The sequence below is a fragment of the Bradysia coprophila genome, unplaced genomic scaffold, assembly GCF_014529535.1.
Source record: "Bradysia coprophila strain Holo2 unplaced genomic scaffold, BU_Bcop_v1 contig_235, whole genome shotgun sequence".
Taxonomy (NCBI): domain Eukaryota; kingdom Metazoa; phylum Arthropoda; class Insecta; order Diptera; family Sciaridae; genus Bradysia; species Bradysia coprophila.
In genome coordinates, this window is record NW_023503496.1 from 1,745,086 (window position 1) to 1,766,148 (window position 21,063).

The following is a 21,063-nucleotide window of genomic DNA, read 5'->3' on the forward strand; positions in this document are numbered from 1 at the left end:
ATCTACTCCCAAAACTCTAAGACTTTGCTGAAGGAACCAAACCTCCATCTGCCACAGTTCCATAGATAAGTTTAAAAACTGAAAGTGACCCAATTTTTCCCGCTGCCCAACCATACCACGATTTTAGGAACCAACCTAGTGGAAGTTAATAGACCTGGAGCCTATGGTATTTTGAGTCCCTCATATGGTCATATAATTCTCTTGGGTACTAAAGGGTGCCCATGAATACGAGCGACAAAAAATGTTCTACGATTTTCCTGGAAAATGCATATTGGGGCATGCCAGACAAAAGGGAAATCGAAAAATGATCGCTTTTTGTCGTGATAAGCCCACGACCTGAAATTGGTGTCATTCGATGCCCACGGACCCTAATAAACATAAAAACACCCGCCAGACAAAATTCAGTCGGAACTGTGAGCTGCCAGACAAAATGAAAAGCCCAACATGGCCGATTTTTGTCGTGATGACCCCTCGATCTGAAATTGGTGTCATTCGATGCCCACAGACCCAAATGAATAGAAAAACCCCCGCCAGACAAAATCTAGTGGGAACTGTGAGCCGCCAGACAAAAAGAAAACTTGAAAAATCACTTTTTCCATCGTGATGTTACAACCGTCTACGTTGAACCCCTTAAACTTTGGCTGGCAGCAAATCGATGATCGCTTATCACCATTCTGGTTTGAGGGAGACGCAGCACCAGGCAGCATCAATGAAATCGTACACGAAGTTGTCGAAAATGATATTGATGAGATCGATGACGTTGATGATACTACTGATACTGATAGTGACATTGAAAGTGAAATATCTGAAGATTACGACTCTGACTCGTATTAATTTTTTAATTCATTTACAAATGTATGTTGTTGTTCTTGAAGTAACCGTGGAAATCATGTAGAGAAAATGAATTACAAATAACACATTGAAGAAGTGATTTTTGAAGTTTGGTTTTTGTCTGGCGGCTCACAGTTCCCACTAGATTTTGTCTTTCGTGGGTTTTTCTGTTAATTGGGGTCCATGGGAATGGAAAAACATCAAAATTTCGGTCATGTAACATCACGATGGAAAAAGTGATTTTTCAAGTTTTCTTTTTGTCTGGCGGCTCACAGTTCCCACTAGATTTTGTCTGGCGGGGGTTTTTCTATTCATTTGGGTCTGAGGGCATCGAATGACACCAATTTCAGATCGAGGGGTCGTCACGACAAAAACCTGTCATGTTGGACTTTTGGTTTTGTCTGGCGGCTCACAGTTCTCACTGAATTTTGTCTGGCGATAGTTTTTTTGTTCGTTGGGGTCTGTGGGCATCGAATGACACCACTTTCAGATCATGGGGTCATCACGACAAAAATCGGCCATGTTGGGCTTTTCATTTTGTCTGGCAGCTCACAGTTCCGACTGAATTTTGTCTGGCGGGTGTTTTTATGTTTATTAGGGTCCGTGGGCATCGAATGACACCAATTTCAGGTCGTGGGCTTATCACGACAAAAAGCGATCATTTTTCGATTTCCCTTTTGTCTGGCATGCCCCAATATGCATTTTCCAGGAAAATCGTAGAACATTTTTTGTCGCTCGTATTCATGGGCACCCTTTAGTACCCAAGAGAATTATATGACCATATGAGGGACTCAAAATACCATAGGCTCCAGGTCTATAATACTTAATGATCCACACAATTTCCAACAAGAAACACATCCCAAAACAACACACATGACCATCCATTTAATGTACCAAAATATACAACACACACACACATACAAATTGGCTTTTATATGGCATTTGCATGGAGACTTTGGGGAGCTCCAGCTCCCAAGATATGGGATTTTTCCAACTTTTGAAAATTCCATTCTTATTTTTGGGCCATTATTAGCCTACAACCAAAATTTCAGGAAAATCTATAGAAACGTTTGGGAGTTGCTGGATCCACTTTTCCATAGGAACTAAGTAAGTAACTAACTAACGTAATCGATTTCAGTTATCTGAAAAAATGAAATTTTGCTCATTTTCATACAAAAATCAATATTTCGAAGTTCAATATCTCGGCCAATTTTGAAGCTGCAGTAACGTGTGATAGCTCGTTGAACTCGTATGGTTTCCTAGATTCAAAATAGTTTGGGGGTTATTGGAGTAAATATGCTCCGCCGTCCTCAAAAAATTTTTGTTAAAACATTTTTGGTAGTGGACTTGCGTCACGCCCGCTTACTAACGTGCGGGCATGATTGCAATTAAATGCATGGACGACACAGACTTCAATTAACTAGTAAAACATTTCAATTCCCAGATAAGAAATCTGCTAAAATGTAAAGTTCCAAGATCCAGTACATGCAATGACGGGTCGCATGCATATATAAATTGTGTGGAATTGTATCATGAAAACAGTGCAACGAAATGCTGCTCCTTCGACTTATATTAATTGCTGTTCTGTGGATATCCGTTTCGGTTGTAAATATAAAAATTCAACACTCGAATGAACCAATTCTGATGATTCTTTTGTGGTGTGCTTGAACGGTTGTATAATAACCAACAGTCTTGACTGCCGGTACGGAAGCAAGACTTGTTTTTCAAAAATGGATTTCGTAAAAATTCATTAAATTTAGTAAATACTACCACCTCAAAACCAGTTGTCGACATTGGTTTATTCGTTTATTCGCTTTGTTTACTTGACACGGAGTACTTTCTGTTGAGTGGATACTTAAAGGCCGCTTTCGTCAAGGTTCTGAAAGCACCGGTCAAGACCAAGGTAAATATACATACTGAAGGTAACGCCAATCCTCAGGGAATAGCAAGAAATACGGACCCCAAGTTCCAGGTGAATATAAGATTTGTTATGTTGCATCCGTGACGTTTGGCGTGATAATGTTGCTGGATCTGCGTTGTTTAGTATTGAGTTTTGGCATGTGTTGCAACCTAACAAAGTGAATTTGACTTGTGTCCAACATTATAAAAACTATATTCACCCGAAAGTAGGGGTCCGTGTGTTCTTGCGGATTTGCGTTACCTTCAGTGTTTATATACTTTGGTCAAGACAGCCTTGAAATGATCACGAAGTCTGTGACACACAAATTCCGTCAGCGGCTACGAAGTTTATATGAAAAAGGCAACTTAACAAAAACAAAATTCCGAATTTTCCTTAAAAACATTTTCTTCAAGTTGATTTCATACACACAGTGTGTTAGGAAGTGCGTTTATCAATTTCGGTGTCACCTGCCTTCGTGGCTGTCTTAACCTGTTCTTTCAGAACCTTGGCTTTCTTCCGCTGATTTGGCATCTATGTACAACCACAATAGGTTTCCACGGTTTCCACTTACTCAGGGAGTCCAATTCGACGTGTTACAAACGTATGCGTAAACCTATAAGACCCCAGTACGGGTTTAATGAGTTCGTCCGAGGATGAAATAAACGAAATCGCTATTTCTTTCGGTTTTTATGAGCATAAATTGATTAAAATTGCCATACGATTTGACAGTTAAATTTTGCAGATGTTGGAATGTATCAAAGTATATAAACATACTAAAGGTAATGCAAATGCTCAGCGGAATTTTACGGAACCCAAGTTTCGGGTGAATATCAGACTTGTTATGTTGCTTGCGTGACGTTTGGCGTTTTAATGTTGGTAGAAATGTGTTGTTCTGCATACAATTTTTTGTGTTGAGTGGAAAGATGCAACCTAACAAAGTGAATTTAACTAGTGGCCAACATTTTAAAAGTAAGGTTCCGTGCGTTTTTGTGGATTTGCATTACCTTCAGTACGTTTATATACTTTGGGAATGTATGACATATTGCTCAAATTTTTCACACAAAAAAGCAATTGTCGCCACATTCTATGTAATAAGTCACGTTCGATTTCTTACCGGTAAGCGTTGCCAAAGTATTGAGCTACGTGAGTTGCAACCTGACAAAGTGAATTTTTCTCGACTTTACTTGTGTCCAACGTTATGAAAATTATATTTACCCGAAAGTAGTGATCCGCGTGTTTTTGCGGATCTGCGGTCCCTCGTCAGTGTTTACATACTTTGAGCGTTGCACCCTGAGAAATGATAAGTTGGTACATCTGTGGCGAGATAGAAGGTGGTCTACCATTAGCGCCTGCTCTTAGCATTGACATAAAAAATAATCGGAAGCCGATGAAATTGAAAGTGGGGTTCTGAATGGGTCTCATTGAGGTCATGTTTTCTTGGTGTCGGTTACAACACGCAACAGATGCAAGTTTATACGCATGCATGTATCAAAATTGAGCCTCCAAAAGTTCGGTGTTAACGCTATGAGCACAGAGAGTTGCCAATATGACGACTGGGTCGTTTCGACGGATAGAGGGAATATGTCGAATGACAGTTGGATTTTTGAGAGAGAATTCAATACATTTTCGCTCAACCAATTTCAAAATCATTCGACATATTCCCTCTATCCGTTGAAACGACCCAGTCATCATATTAGCATCTCTCTGTATGAGTAGTGCTATGGCTTACATTATAAGACTTCGAGTGATTTTTTTTGTATTTAGGGTACACGAGAATTCGATGTCATCACATTTGAACTGCAACAATTCTCCGATATACCAATAAATGGTACATTGAAAATGTTTCGCGGCGAACGCAGGGAGAACAAATTCAATATGACAGCCACTATAACAAGTGACGATCTCAGTATCTACGATGTAATAAACTGGAAAATGTTCTCAATTTGACCAATTTCGGCAATTTCATTTTTAAATAAATATTTTCCAGGTACAGGCAACACTGTACCGTAGCGCAATGGGTAACAATCAATTTGTGTTGAGCCCATTTAAAATACCCCGAAAACCACTTTGCGATCTTTTCAACAACGAATACAGGGATCGGGTAATGGATGATCTGGCCAGTTATTCAAACTTGCCGTGTGAACATGATAAGAAGATCAATTATTGCGATTTGCTAAAGAAGGTGAGTGAATATGTGGGAACGAGTTACCGTATAATCGGTAGGGCGAGTATGTCAATTAGATGTCGAACGATGATGCTCTTCGTTCTCTCAAACAACGAGGTTAAATGTAATTAGTCGTGGGCGAAACGTAGAAAGGACAACACTTGTATTTCACATCACTGTGAATCAAATAAATAATTGTTCATTTTATGGAATCGGTTGGCGTTTTTATTCAACTAGAACTTCATCGTTTCCTATATGGGGGCTCACCGGCCAGTGATCAGTATGGAATATAAGTGTTGAAAAGCGGAAAAACATAATTACGTTGCGGAAAGTAAAGCCAGACTCAAAAATTTGTGCAAAGAGTTCAGGTGAAACGGTGTTTTCACGCTGAACAAAAGACGTAAAGAATTTAGGTGGAAACGTTGCCTCCATGCTAAATAAAAAGTAAAGAAGGACGAATTGAACAGTAAAGTGTTATAGTACCTGAAAATTCATACAACGCAAAGTGAAAAGACGAAAAAAGATACGAAGGACAATTTTCGAGAAGGCTTTTGTCACGAGCGCGTGGTTTGTTCAGAGACAATAGACGCAGCACACACATCAGTACAGCAGACGATCGTTCGAGTGTGTTTCATACATTGGGTGAGAAGAGCAATAAACGGATCGAACGTACATGCACTGTTAGACAAATATTAGGCGTGTCAGCGAAATGGAATGCTAAACTGCTACGAATTGAAATAAAACCGAGCGAATTTGGATCGAAGTCAAGGGTGGTCGAATCAATGACGGTCGAATCAATGATGGTCGAATCAATGATGGTCGAATCAATGATGGTCGAATCAACGATGGTCGAGTCAAGGATGGTTGAGTCAAAGATGGTCGAGTCAAAGATGGTCGAATCAAAGATGGTCGAGTCAAAGATGGTCGACTCAAAGATGGTCGAATCAATGATGGTCCGAGTTCATGAGAGGCAGTATATCAAACACAGAGGATTGCCGAAAGTCCGAAAAGCTGAACATTTGAGGGCAAATGTTTTGTTAAGGGGGGTTGTGTGGGAACGAGTTACCGTATAATCGGTAGGGCGAGTATGTCAATTAGATGTCGAACGATGATGCTCTTCGTTCTCTCAAACAACGAGGTTAAATGTAATTAGTCGTGGGCGAAACGTAGAAAGGACAACACTTGTATTTCACATCACTGTGAATCAAATAAATAATTGTTCATTTTATGGAATCGGTTGGCGTTTTTATTCAACTAGAACTTCATCGTTTCCTATAAATATATAAATTCAATAATTCCCGGTTTGTGTATTAACATCGAAGATGTGATAAAAGATTTGTCACTAATCCGCGTAATTTTGTAAAACCGACACATTTTCTGTTTTGTGGTTCACTCGGTCGGTTTTCAAAATTACGTGTGTCTATTTTCTTTAATGCTTAACGCACAATCAAAGAGATGCTAATATAACGACTTATGGAGGCAATATATCGAATGACAGCTGGTTTTTTTGAGAGAGAATTCAATACATTTTCTCTCGACCAAATTCAAAAACATTCGACATGTACCAGAGAAATGATAAGTTGATACGCCTGTGGCGAGATAGAAACATACCAACTTGTCATTTCTCTGACATGTAGACCTTTTCGAAAAAAGACTAGATGGTCTGGAGGGATGAATTGAAAGTTGACAGCTGTAATCGAATCGCTTTTGATAACTTTCGTTCACTTTTTACTTTTTATTCAACTAACGTGAGCGAAAATAATTAAAAGCGAACCGATTACAGCTGTCAGTTCGTACCTCCAGAAAATCTAGTCTTTTTTCAAACTGTGAAGCATATGCAGAGTTGATTTATTCGTCACAGTTGTTCAGTTCTGAGATAGAAGTCGACTAGAAGTGATCACAGTGTACGCTATTGTGTAGGAGTGACCACCCCATCGATTTTTGAATCTTCGAAAAAGATTTATTCCCTCTAATTTAGACGCAAAGAATGAAGTACTGAAAAATTTGATAAATTCCTTCATTTGACAGCTACATTACCTTTTATCATTTCTCAACGCATATCCGATTATCTGAAAGCATAGCAGAAATATGATAACACTAAGCAAACTCGTCAATCTGAGGCTCCGTAAAATGTCAGAGAGATGCTAATATGACGACTGGGTCGTTTCGACGGATAGAGAGAATATGTCGATCCGTCGAAACGACCCAGTCGTCATATTAGCATCTCTCTGTAAAATGTCCAATTCTCCAAATCCTGTTTTTCTCAATTTTTTTTCTCGTTTCAGGGTAATAACTACGAACTGATAAATTATTCTACAAATGTTTCCAATGTTCCACCGTATGCTCCGACTGGCACGTTCAAGTTTGTCGGTAGCGTAATCGACAGAAACACAAACGCTGTCGCTCTGAGTGTGATGGCGATAACAAAACTTTATTGAAGAATGCCTGGCTTGTACTACATGGCCTAATCGTTAATTTGTGGAAATGCGTAACGCGCTCCTGGCCTGAGTGTTTTGTTTTTGCATTAAAGCATTTTAGTAAACAACATGTTGTGATTTTATGCGTGCGTTGTGTTTTGCCTTATTTTCTCCCCTCATGAGAAAATTACATTTTCTTGGCCGAATGACATTTCTAGTGAGAAAAGTGCAGCACTTTCTCTCCCGTGTGGGAAAAAATTAGAACTTTTCTCATCCGAACTGTCATTTTGTTTGTGTTTTCGAAAATGCTCGATATTTCAACCTTAAAACACTCTAGAAAACACTGTTTTCAATATTTAAAATTACAGAACGACATCCACTTCGAGATACACTTACTGGTCGCATACGTTAAATACTGATTGATTGCAAACCAGCACATCGACAGAGGTCGGTCAAATTTCTTCATGCGAATGATATCAAAAATAAAATCATCAAAATGTCTCGCTCAATGTGCTCCGTGCGACCTGTTTTATGTATGTAATGAGGCTGTTTACTCAGTAGCAGACTGTAACGAGTAATTAATGTAACTTTCGGTTTTAAATTTCCATGATAGTAATTCTGCTTCAGCATACAATAGATCAGTGTCAAATAGCGGTTTCTTCTCTCAAAAAGTGTCAAATGAGTTGTCAATTTCACAAAGCTAACCTCAAAAGATGTTTCGTTCACAGAGCCGCCCCTTGAAATGTATGAAAATTTGTGTGGCGTCTCACCATCCAATACTTTTTTTGTTCGATTTGAGGTTTGCTTTGTGAAAATGACAACTTATTTGACAGCTCAAACGACATTGACAATGATCTATTGCTAAAAGTTTCTCATATGCAGAATGAGCACCAGCTGAATATCACCATCAGCTGGTGTACAAACAAAAACACTTTGTATAGATCATTGTCAATGTCGTTTGAGCTGTCAAATAAGTTGTCATTTTCACAAAGCTAACCTCAAATCGAACAAAAAAAGTATTGGATGGTGAGACGCCGCACAAATTTTCATATATTTCAAGTGGCGGCTCTGTGAACGAAACATCTTTTGAGGTTAGCTTTGTGAAATTGACAACTTATTTGACACTTTTTGAGAGAAGAAACCGCTATTTGACACTGATCTATTGTATTCAATTACAATTCAAAGACAACTTACACACACAGTGCATTTCTACGTTAAGTGCCCATTCCACTTAAAAAAAGTACTCCGTGAGAGAGCCGTTAGAGCGCCGTGAGAGAGCAAGCTGTCAAATAAACAAAGAAAAATTGAAAAAATTCAATTTTATCTCTCACACGGAGTACTTTTTTTGGTAAGAGGAAACTAAGCATTAACGTCATCTACGCGCACATAACACGTATGAATGAAGTAAACACATTGTTAAAATGTGTTTTGATTGTTTATCATACAATAAATGTGTGTTAGCAGATCCAGCTGGTGATATTCAGCTGGTGCTCATTCTGCATATGAAAAATATTTACAGGCTGTAAGTCTTGATTTCCACTTACGAAAAAGACACTCAGTTTTCTTCTCTCAGTTTACTCGTTAAACAATAGAAAAGGGTAGTGGTTTAGCTAAACGAAGGCAAAACGGAGTGTTTTTTTGTGAGGGGAAGTCAGGCCTAAAGAAACGTAAATTTAAATTTTTCTTTTGTGCTGTCAAATTTGACATTAAAACAAAAGAAGGTTTTGAATTAGATCTCATTCGCGTCGTTATTGACTGGAGTAATCTTAATATTTAATAGGCCAAAGTATCCTCTACAGATGATAATACAGATTGACTCTTTAATAGTATCCCCCAATCTATGGCGGCATCCATACTAATCGCAACAAAATCTCTACGCATTGTTTTTGGCAATGCCCTCTCTCAGCGACCCATCCAAATTCAAAATGTTGAGCAAACTAAAAACATTTATTTGGAACACTTAAAATCCAAAATCATCTTAATGCAAACGATGGAGTGAGTACACAGTTCGTGAAAAATGTCTGGAAAAAGTCTAGAAAAACGAAAATAGCCACGCAAAATGTGATTTTTTAAGCGTTTACCAGACCTCTGAGAAATGCTTGAAAAATGATATTTTGTGTGGTGATTGTGATTTTCAGACTTTTCCCAAACATTTTTCACGAACTGTGTACTCACCAGAAGGGTTCATCTGCTCTTTTCAGTTTAAATTTATTTTCCTTCGATGCAGTAACTTCTCAATAACTACGATGAGGTGTGCCAATTTTAGCAGCATTGTAACCCCGGAATCGAAAAATCAATACTCAAAACAGTAGATCGTCATCGCCTTCATCGAATAGGTTGTCTTCCTCGTTGTTTACCTTACCGAAATCTACGCCCTTCGCTTTAAGTTCAGCTTCCTTCTTAGCTCTGGCAATTTTCTTTTTATTCTGAAATCCATACGAAAACGAATTGCATTCTAAAATCGTAGCATAGGACAGACAGAGGGTTCGCTTGCATTGTCAGCCGCTCAAAAAACCGCAAGGCGAACGAGACCTAATTCAAATTTTTCTTTTGTTGTTATGTCAAATTTGACAGGACAATAAAAGAAACATTTGAATTAGGTCCCTTTCGAACCTCTATGTGTAACTAGAGGTAGAATTTATACCACAAAATCGAAAAACGTTTTCTGTGGTATTGCAAATTTTGCCAACCATATGACCGATTGAGCGACTGATACATTTGTACAACCTCTCCCGGCGTAACACTTATTTTACCTGAACTTTTTTCATTCGGAAAAATTCTTCGCGTTCAATTTCGTCCAGTTCCGAAATGATGTACGCCAACGTTCTTTCGATTCGTGGTATAATAACTGGCAAGTAAAGAAAGAATTTAAGATTCGACTAAGTTGTCCCTCGGCCCTCATTTCAAATCGGTTTTGATGAAGACCTCGTACGTCAAACTCCGTTCCAAACACTTACCATGCTCAATTGCATTCACTCGTCGATTGGTAACCTTAATAGCTTCATCCAGAATGATGAACGACGCCTGCAGGGCAGCCAGTTCCACCAGCAGTTTAATCGCAGTTTGATGATTTTTCTTCAACTTTGCAATCTGTTGGCCACCTTTAGCAATACCAGTTAATCCGTACGCATCACCTCCGTCAACGTACGATTCCAGAACCGGTAAGATGATACCGGCAATATTGTCTTTCTTGGATCGGGTTTTGATTTGAGCTCTGGTCACATTCTGCAGAACGTCTTGGCTGAAGTCACCGTTCGAAAATCTGGCTTCAGCCACTGAGAACGATGCCGCCCTTAAACTTTCGCCCATTTCCGTTTTCGTCTGAAGGGAATAAGTAAGCAGAACATAACAATTGAGACGAAGTCGGATGGGAAGACAGAGATTACAAGCAAGGCAAGGAGACACAAGTGGAAAGAAAAAAGATAGAGGGCGGAGTAGAAGCAGAAAGAACCGAAAAAGGAGAAAGAAGAGAAAGGACAATAGTAAAACATTGGGAGAGGAAGTAAGCGAAACAAAACAATTGAGACTAAGTCGGATGGGAAGAAAGAGATTAAAAACTAGGCAAGGAAACGCAAGTGGAAAGGGAAAAGGAAGGTTGAGGAATAGAAGTAGAAAGAAATGAAAAAAACAGAAAAAAGGAGAAAGAAGAAGAAGGACCAAAAGTAAAACGTTGGAGAGGGAGACAATTTGACAGAAGAAGCGACAGAGTAGTAAGGAATAACTCTGAACTGGATACGTCGCAGGGACTATTTTCAGTAATTTTTTCAAGAATTTCGGGAATTTCTGGAATCTCCTAGAATTTTCAAGAAACAATTTAACGAAAGTAGTCCCTGCTACGGCGAAAGGAGTGTATCAAGGATAAAGTGTTTTCCGGACTCGATTAATAGAAACCGTTTCCAAACCTCAATTATTTTCAACAAAATCACTCGGAATCGTATCTTTAAGGCTTCAGCTTTTCTCTTGAGTAGTCCGTGACCCTTGACAGCGCCAGCCAAACGATCCTTCATACTCTTCATCGCACTGAATTGAGAAATTTCATCAGTTTCCAATCAAAAACTTCCATGATGTCATCACTCACCCTCTGGATGGGAAAATGGCAATCCTGTCTTTACCCGACATTGTTGAGCAATCAGGTTTGTAACAAAATCCAAAAACAAAATTTTCAGTTGTCACAAGACAAATTTTACACCTCAGTCAGATCACACGTCCACTACGAGTCAACTTAACTTTTGGAATGATAACAAATCCAACGTTCTGTAACCACACCAGCGCAATGTCTGCGTGTATAAATTTACTTACAATTCTACAAAGAGTAAAAATTTGAAAATTGCATACAGCAACCGAAGGACGGACGGTACAAAAAAAATTACGCACTCTCGTTATAGGTACCGTACAATGTACACGGAAATGTGATAAACCAATTCCACCCACCACCGATTTCAATGTGTTAATATCATTATATTTGACCTGCGGACGCATTCAATAATAGTCTGCGAGCCATGTCTCTCCCTGCTGATTTGAATTAACAACTCGATTGAAAGAAAATGGTTAAACATTTACAGCGTTTCCAGCGAGGTTTCCAGCGAAATATAATTGAGTCTAATATTTGGCGATCCGAAATTTTGATGAGAAATTTATAACGGCTGGACGATTTCGATTAACATTTACTATGCTATGTTACTGGCTCGCTTCGTGTGTATCGTAAGTTAGGTAGCCTATAAGCATCAGAGATTGTATACCTAGTTACATATCGAAAACTGTCTGCGGTTTGAGTGATATGTGGCGTATTTTAATGTTGATTTTTGGTGAAATAAATTCGCCGGTCAGGTACAATCTGGTGGTTTCCTATAATAGTAGATTACGTTGGATGCTGCGAAAGTAATTCATTACACAAGGACACAATTTTGTGATATGAGCAAACTCACGAGTAAGTTTTTGAGCAACAAGCTTCGGTAACTGTTTTCGAGGCAAGTGTAGAGCCGAAGGCGAGGTATGCAACTACACTTGTCGAGAAAACAGTTACCGAAGCTTGTTGCTCAAAAACACGAGTGAGTTTGCGAGTTCTACAAAATTGTGTCCGAGAGCAATGAATTACGTCGCAGCATCCAACGTATTCTGGTTTATTGCCTGCTCATGCGAAAATTGACTATTACACGGCTGTTCTGCAGAAATTCTACATAAATTCAGTATCTCAATAAACAAAAACCAACAAAACAAAATAAATATGTTCTTCTAATAAAACGTTTACAAACAAATCTAGTGTACTGACGAAATCGGCTCACACGCTACACGTCTCCTAAAAAATTGATCCCGAAAACAGCACTCGTGTTACATTAGTATTGTCGCAACAGTGGTTACAATTGCGTTGGTGACATGTTGACATTGAATAGTTTTTCGCAGTTAGTATCGATGAAGACGCATTGTTTGTGCAATTATTTTGTTAGTCATTTTTAATGTTTTCAAAAAAATGTGCAACAAAGTGTAGTCTTTGTACTATAAGCAAAAGCATTTAGTGTTACAATTGAAAAATACAACGAAATGTGTGGCCATAAAGTGTTACTTCGGAACATCAAAATTATTGTTGCAATAAATATGGCCGACAATTCTGTGTTGCGAATTCTTCTAAAAGTGTGTTGTAACCAGATTACTTGCGCAACAAGTTTTTCTCAAATAACTGTTCATCGATCAATATTTTTACCAAAATTTTTTTATTTTACCGACACTTCTTATATTCTTTTTCGATCGATCGATTCATTCAACAAAAAAGATAAAATGAAAGCAAGGCAAATTTAACTTGAAAGAATTGTCAACTTGAAATAAACCCCAAATATCCCTAGTGTAATGGATCACTTTCGCGGGGGGTAAACAGCCGTGTAATAGTCAATTTTCGCATGGGGCAGGCAATAAATTTATTTTATCAAGTCAAGCAAACTGAGCGATGTCCGTGCACACAGCTTATATTTTCATGTCTTTTAGACATTAGCGAAGTAGAAAAATAGTTATTTTCGTACATGCGGTCTGATTTACCTCGTTTTCGCCACTCATATGCCATGAGAAAATTGAGTTTCGTCGAATGACATTTAAGTTCCCATTCCCCTCAACAAAAAGTACTCAGTGAGCCTTGACAGAGCAAGCTGTCAAATAAACAAAGAAAAAATTGAAAAAATTCAATTTTGTCTCTCACATGGAGTACTTTTTTGGTGAGAGGAAACTAAGCATTAAAGTGAAGAATTTTCTCGCTTTTCTCACTTGAACTGTCACTTTGTGAATGTTTTAAAAAATGGTTTAGCTGCATACATCGTGTTGGAGTTTGTATCTTACATCACTGCACGCAGACTAGTAATACAATCTGTTTATACCATTTGTTACCTAGCTAAAACGTTAACAGTAACAAAAGCATCCGAAAATAAATTAACAGTAGCACAAAGAGCCATAGAACGGAGTATGCTTGTAAAGACTATCAGAGATAGAATGACAAATCAGCGGAATCGACAGCAAACGAAAGTTGCTGACGTCATCCCAAGTAGCATTCAACGGTTAAAATTCGGTTGTACAACCGTTATTTAACTGCGGTTGTAAAAATTAGAAGATAACTAATTAGTTGTCGCAACGTTGCTGCAACGTTGTAATAACGGTTGTACAACGGTATTTGCCCAGTTGCAAAAGTTACAAAAATGTTATAACGAATTCGTTGCACAACGGTTATACAGCAAATTGGTTAAAAGTTGTTAAACGGTTTTATAACCGTCGAATAACTTATATGTCACAATTGAAAATTCAATATTTTCTAACCAATCAGTCATCAGACCGTTGTACTGCCGTTTTACAACTTTTTCGTTAATCATCATATTTGTTCTTGAAGCCACATTTCCAAGAGTTTTTTTGGTGTTCAATTTTTTCTTTCTTTTCGATATTCGCAAATCACATAGTTAATGCACTCAAAATATGTAAGTACTGCGCAGTTCGCAAAGTTAAAATGTTTGTGTCATGGTTATTATAAAATACAAGCAAAATACTTGAGATATATTCCGTAAAACTGCAATACACGTAACATAATTGACAATTAAAATTGCTCTCTCTTGTGTCGCCAATTAAACAAAATTTAATCCATCAATTTCACTTTTTTGTTAGCAGCTGTTGCCGGTCCTAACTCCTATCCTAACTCCTAAAGAAACCTAACAAGACATAAGAAACCTAACTTCGACAACAGCGCCAGACAAAAATAGTGAAGTCGATGAATAAAATGTTGATTTACAAATTGGCATAAAGAAAATTTTTCAAAATTTATTAGTTACACTGAAATAGCAGTTTTTCCATTACGATGATGCCGACAATTTTCACACTTTCACACACATTTTCAAACCGAACTACTGAAACATGAAAAAAGTAGATGTAAAATCTACAAAAAATCGAACTTTCCATCATGGCGTCTTGATTCGTACTGACGGATAATGAACATTTCTATTAAGTTCCATGACCGTTTTACGACGAATTAGTTAAAGTAATGACTCGAACTTTTTGGTTGTATGACGGTTTCTGGACGAAAAAGTTTTCAACAAATATTATCGTTTAACTCATTGGTCAAATAACCGTTTTGCAACTAATTCGTTTAAAATTGGTTGATGACCAATTAGTTGTGTAACGGTTATATAACGAATAAGTTAAACTGAATACAACTTATTCGTTACATAACTGTTGTAGAACGAAAAAGTTGGCAACGAATTAGTAACGTTTATAACCGCGGTTATCAAATGATACTTGGGATGGAAAGAATAGCATCTCTGAAGTGGAGCTTGGCGGGACATATTGCGAGAAGAACCGACTAACTTTGGACCAAAATAATTATGAACTGGAGACGAACTACAATACGTCCTAGAGGCAGGCCACCAGAAATTGGCAGCAAGTGGTAATGGATCGTCCGAAATGGATAAAAATTGGGAAGGCATCCAGCAGTGGATAGAAACTGGCTGAAAAGGAAGAAGAAGCTACCTATGCAGAGTGTTCTATCCTTTGTTAATTACTTACTTTGTACAGTCAACATGACACATACCATGACTTTCTCTATAGCTCTTTTGAATTGATTTCGTCCCAAGAAGCTGCAGGCCGAAACAGGGTTAGAAAAGACAAAAAATGATGGCATCTCAGTGATCTCTTGTGTGAACTGCATTCATGCGGTCAAACGAGAAAGAATTACCCAAGAAGATTTTCTCCAGCTAAGCTCGTTATGCTCCCAGGGCGAGAATTCTAGAAATCACGTAGATTTTAAAAGTTTTTTTTTGGGTTTTTTTCTGGATTTTCGAGGCAATATGATGTTGGTTCCTAAAATTCTACGGTCCACCAACTTCCCAGAGCAAAATCTGAAGGATTCTGAGGGGTTTACCAAGTTTTTTTTGGGTTCTCTTCTGTACTTTTGGGATTGTGGAGGTGGCTGTTGGTCGGTTCCTTAAATTTCATGGTCCATGTTCCCCGAGCGAGTGCCCCAGGTCATTAAGGGATGTTTCACGGTTATTGTTTTAATCAAACAAGAAAATCGAACAAAAACTAATTCTATAACTAGAAGGAATTGAAGGTAAAATGATGTGAGGAGGAGAAGGAGAGAGTACATCTTCGGATGTTAAGATCGGTCAATCTTAAAACAATGTAGAGCAAAATAAATTAAGGAAATTCTTAAATTAAGTAAACGGATGAGCGGCAATGTAAAAGAGAGACGATAAAACAGTGGAGACATTGTGATAGAGGTCTTTGTCGAAGGCGATTCGATTATTTCTTGTCACTTAGGAAGGGGTAAGGGCTCTAAGACTAAATAACTCCGGAGATAGCGTACAAATGAAGATGCTTCAAAATCAAATGAATTTATGTTTATTGTCTCTGAATACTTATCACTCAAATCTCGTCATCATCAAGCACGTTCCATAGCCGTAAAACTACTCAAACGTCTGCATTTGGCCAAATGTAGCATGTGACTCCTTCATAGGTGGCATCCTCTTGTCCCTCCATGGTTGTGGAAAAGTAATGTTTCCCATTTTTCAAATATCTGTGCAACGGTACAGTTGCACCGCAACTGCCGGCAGAAGTTGAACAATGGAAACGATACTGTTCATAACCCTCCCATCTGTACTTCAACGCGTTGACATAGTGCCCAATTTCACCACTGTCCAACAGGAAGACATGTTCATCGATTGGATTTTCAGCCGATGCAGGTCTGTATAGTCGAGTAGGATATTGCAGGCTGGCACGACAGTTACAGTCTAATCCATTCAATGCAATCAATCCTGGTGGAGCGTCGTATGTAAAGCCGTAGGCCATACTTTTATCGGCTTCGGTCTTTGACGGTGTATAAAAATGATGATCGTTGGAAGGTCGAACCATATGATATAGAGGAGCTAAACCAAATTTTCGTTTTTAGAATCCAGAACGTTCAACTGTGTCACAATCACATTTTTTTAAAGCTTACCCAACTCCATTTGACACGTGCTGCAATCTGGGGTTGGTGAAGTGAACTGAAAGGAAATGGAAACTCTTCTCGGTCACGTAATTTATGATTAAGGGTTTTTCCCGAGGGGGAAACAACAATGGAAAATCTTGTCCCACCGTTCGCCCATTCGCCCATTATTCGCCTATTATTTCCCCATTATTCGCCTTTATTCGATCATTATTCCAGAGCGGCATGTGATTTTTCTTGCGAAAAGAGTGAATAAGTGAGCGATTTTTCCGAAAATAGTTGGTAAATTCACTATTATTTTGAATTAAAAAAGTAACTGAAAAGTGACTAAAAACGAGTGACTGTAGTGTAAAAACAGTAATATCACTCACACCTAACATAAGTAACTAACATAAGTCCATAGAGTGAGATTGGCTCGACAAGTTTGTGTTTACTACGTAGGTGAAAACACTGTGTTTCAGTGGGTTTTGATTTTTTTTTATGTTGCAGAAAGTATAGTGCCAAGGAATTGAATTTGTGCGAGGTAGAGTTCTTTTTCACCAAGCGATCTGAGTGACCTTCGTATGAAAATTTTGAATTTGACAACTGTAAGTGTGACAACGTGTAAAAAACAAAAGTTCTAAACCCACTGAAAGCTGCTGGCGGTCCACTTGTGATGATCCAACTTTTTCCAAATATGAGCAAGTGTGACCAACCTTCACATGTCAAAATGTAAACACAAAAAAAATATTGCGAAATAAATAAATTGGATATTGTTGTTTGAGACGGACGACAGACCTCAGTAATTACAGATGAACCAAAACAAAGGAATATTGCGATCGGAAGCGTTTCTGGTAAGAATTACCAAAGATATTCGAAAAAATATTTTGGCTCGTGAATGAATAATTTTGTATCGCTGATTCAACATGGCTGAAATGAAGGGAGGCCGCTTAAATTACACTAACACAACTACAAATTTTGTGTAAAGTAACTGTCAACAATTATAATGTGTACGCTTGTGATCATTGTGGCAGGGCCATCAAACGAACACTACACGAACAAATTCCTTCCTCTAATCTTATGTATTTCAAAAATAAACTGGTACCCTATATTCAACCACCAGCGACACCTCACCAACGATCAATGACTTATTACATTTGGCTTTATGAAACCAGGCAGGAACAGCTCATTTTGCTGATGTCAGCTGGACCTATCCATACATTATGAAAATGAATTCGGTGGCGGGACATTTCCACACCGTCAATATAGTCAGGAACGATATTATCGTTTTTTTGGACGATACTATCGTCTAAAAAACGATAATATCGTTTTTAGACGATAGTATCGTCCAAAAAAACGATAATATCGTTTTTTGGACGATAGTATCGTCTCAAAATCGATATTATCGTTTTTTAGACGATACTATCGTCCAAAAAAACGATATTATCGCCCAAAAAATTTTCATCCAGGACGATAATATCGTCTAAATTGAAAAATTCTAAAATATTGTCTGGACGATAGTATCGTTTTATTGTCGATATTATCGTTCAAAAAACGATATTATCGTTTTCTGGACGATATTACCGTTCTAGAAAATCTAATGGATATTTTCGTTTTCTGTACGATAATATCGTCCAAAACGATAATATCGTCCTGGGCGATATTATCGTTTTCTTAAACGATAATATCGTCCAGCACGATACTATCGTTTAAAAAAAACGATAATATCGCCCAGGACGATATTATCGTTTAGTTTTGGGTGGTAATATTGTCCAGGACTCAATTTTACTCAGAGGTGCAGCAAGAACCGAATTCTCTTCCAAAATATCGAAAAAAAAATGTCAGAGGAAATAACCTACACATCAGTGTTTAAAAAAGGCGTTTAGTTCGTCCCTAAATAATTCATCTTTTTACGAAATGAATACCAACTTTGATTGTACATAAAAAGCGTTTTAACACGCCGAGCGATCCGGCCCATTGCCCCGGAGCGAAGCGGAGGGCCGCAATGCGAGCCGGGCGCCGGAACGGTGTCGGAACTTAGGAGTTTTTTTTTCTCGCATCGTCTCATAATTAGTCTGTGTAATTTTTCTATATAAAATTTAAATTTACGGAACCAAATGAACCAATTTTTAATATATATTTGCCGTCTATAAAAAGGTGTTTATCTACAAGATTTTGTGTTTCGTCTTCAACAACCATCCTGAACGATAATATCGCCCAGGACGATATTATCGTCTAGAATTTTTATTTTAAACAAATTAAAAACGATATTATCGTCCTGGACGATATTATCGTCTCAAATTTAAAAAAATTAATTAATTAAAAACGATATTATCGACCAGGACGATACTATCGTCCAGAACGATATTATCGTCCCAAAAATTATCGCCCAGGACGATAATATCGTCCAAAATAACGATAAATTTGTTCAGAAAAAGAAAATAACGATAATATCGTCCAGCGGATATTTTCATCCAGGACGATATTATCGTCAAAAAAACGATATTATCGTCCAAAAAAACGATATTATCGTTTAAAAACGATATTATCGTTTAAAAACGATATTATCGTTTAAAAACGATATTATCGTTTAAAAACGATATTATCGATTAAAAACGATATTATCGTTTTTTTAAACGATAATATCGTCCTGAAAATATTTTAAAATTTATAATTTTAGACGATATTATCGTCCTGGATGAAAAACGATAATATCGTTCCTGACGATATTGACCGTGTAGTTATGTCGCCTCATCATGAATTCGAATGAACACTGACGTCAGTTCTTAATTTTATTCTATTTTACTAGGAAATGTTTTACCTGCGATCTGCGATCTAAATTTAAACTAAATTTAACTGTATTCACGTTCAAATGCTGATTAAAAAAATTATTTTACTAAATCAAGCGCTCCTGCCTGGTTTTACTATGCCGTGCATATAAAGTTAGCATTTTGATAAAAGCCAATAAAGTCTACGGATAAGGATACGCTTAGTAAAAATCGAAATAACGAAAACCTGTTCATCCGAAAAAATCCAGTCTTCTTGTGTATATCGCTACTAAAACTGCACTAGTGAATTGTATGAACCAATGTTTTGAACTTTGAGTAGATTTTGCGCCGCAGGCGAAATTTTTGATCCTAAAGTTACTGATTGATACTGATTTTGTAACTCCAGTATTAAATGTAATGAAAATTTTCCCTAAGTTATCCGCTTTCGTCTGAAATAGTTAGAAATAGTGAGAAAAGTGAGGAAACGCGAAAAAAAGTAACTCACTATCACTCCTCTCAAAAATAGTCTGAAAAGTGAGAATAGTGAGGAGACATGCCGCCCTGTTATTCGCCCAACACTGTCCCACCATTCGCTCGTGTTGTTTTCCCCTCGGTTTTTCCGGTGCGATTACAAATAATTGATTCGCTTGGGATAGTTAGGAGAAAACTTTCAGTGACCACCACTTGATTGACGTAGCTCTAGGTATAAATGGCGACGCGAAAGCGACCTAATTCAAATTTTCCGTTTGTCCTTCTGTCAAGTTTGACAGCATAAAACAAGACAATTTTTTTTTGAATTATTTAGGTTTCGCTTCGCTTTGCTACGAATGTGAAGCATTATTTTCTCACGACCATTTCAAACCTTACTTCTGGTTCCCGTGGCGTCGGTATGTACTCGCCATCGACACAGTCAGTCACGTTACTAGGCCAGTCACACACGTTTATGTCTCGATTGAAAATGGTTCCGGGTGCACACGGCATTTCGACAAATTCTCCATTGTCACAGATTAAATACTTCTCACAGGACGTAGGATGTGTGGAAAAATCTCCCGACGTACATTCTGAAGCAATGCTGGTAGAGGCAGAGCTGACAGAGCTCCCTATCAATATTATCAAGTTGCAGAACAAAAACTTCATTTTGCTGAATCTACTAAATCGATGACAACTCTAGGCGAAATTCCGGTCTAGATTAGATTTGAACAAAAGTCGAATCAGTGTTTATAGGTATTCGATAGGGTGATTTAATTATAAAAACGAAAATTTTATCGCTCACCGCTTGATTATACCGTAAGATAGCAGGTAAAATTAAACAGAAGAATTGGCGCAGATTTCGTGGAAATTTCATCATTAAAATGTTTTTTTTTTCGTTTGCTTTTTATGGGTCCATAAACAATGTAAAATTTGATAAAAACAACTCTTTCTTGCGTTCTATGTTTGATTGTTTACGAAATTTATGGAATCGTGCCAGTCAATACCAACTGTCTCCACGTCTAACTCCAGCTACACATAGCGACGCAAAAGAGACCTAGACCTAATTCAAATCCCAACAAAAATCTCTTCGA

At 37.8% G+C, this 21,063-nt stretch overlaps 2 protein-coding genes and 2 long non-coding RNA genes across 4 annotated transcripts in view; 1 reads left to right on the plus strand and 3 right to left on the minus strand.

The window, feature by feature from the left end:
- Nucleotides 1-2,377: 2,377 nt before the first annotated feature.
- Nucleotides 2,378-6,165, plus strand: LOC119077453. Its single transcript, XR_005087798.1, has 3 exons — nt 2,378-2,436; nt 4,496-4,648; nt 4,719-6,165. It is a non-coding gene; the product is annotated as an uncharacterized LOC119077453 (long non-coding RNA).
- The window catches only part of LOC119077451, a 123,502-nt gene continuing 105,308 nt past the window's right edge, over nt 2,870-21,063 (minus strand). The window contains exon 4 of the long non-coding RNA XR_005087796.1: nt 2,870-3,220. This is a non-coding gene — a long non-coding RNA (uncharacterized LOC119077451). The remainder of the gene's footprint in view (nt 3,221-21,063) is intronic.
- Nucleotides 9,248-11,609, minus strand: LOC119077427 (V-type proton ATPase subunit D-like). The gene is made up of 5 exons (XM_037184640.1): nt 11,391-11,609; nt 11,215-11,332; nt 10,270-10,633; nt 10,066-10,160; nt 9,248-9,738 (listed from the first exon to the last, which is right to left on the minus strand). Exons 1-5 carry the CDS (start codon nt 11,429-11,431, stop codon nt 9,613-9,615), a joined length of 744 nt encoding a protein of 247 aa, XP_037040535.1. The 5' UTR covers nt 11,432-11,609; the 3' UTR covers nt 9,248-9,612.
- Nucleotides 16,156-20,717, minus strand: LOC119077422. Its single transcript, XM_037184636.1, has 3 exons — nt 20,369-20,717; nt 16,767-16,812; nt 16,156-16,695 (listed from the first exon to the last, which is right to left on the minus strand). Exons 1-3 carry the CDS (start codon nt 20,636-20,638, stop codon nt 16,241-16,243), a joined length of 771 nt encoding a protein of 256 aa, XP_037040531.1. The 5' UTR covers nt 20,639-20,717; the 3' UTR covers nt 16,156-16,240.

Excerpts from the sequence above, each read along its gene's own strand:
- LOC119077422 (XM_037184636.1), bottom strand. The coding sequence starts at position 20,638 with ATGAAGTTTTTGTTCTGCAACTTGATAATATTGATAGGGAGCTCTGTC. Across the intron at positions 16,813-20,368 it reads CGACGCCACGGGAACCAGAA|TTCACTTCACCAACCCCAGA; the intron begins GTAAGGTTTGAA and ends ATTTCCTTTCAG. Across the intron at positions 16,696-16,766 it reads CACGTGTCAAATGGAGTTGG|CTCCTCTATATCATATGGTT; the intron begins GTAAGCTTTAAA and ends AATTTGGTTTAG.
- LOC119077427 (XM_037184640.1), bottom strand. The coding sequence starts at position 11,431 with ATGTCGGGTAAAGACAGGATTGCCATTTTCCCATCCAGAGG. Across the intron at positions 10,161-10,269 it reads AGTGAATGCAATTGAGCATG|TTATTATACCACGAATCGAA; the intron begins GTAAGTGTTTGG and ends TTTACTTGCCAG. Across the intron at positions 9,739-10,065 it reads TCCGAATGAAAAAAGTTCAG|AATAAAAAGAAAATTGCCAG; the intron begins GTAAAATAAGTG and ends TATGGATTTCAG.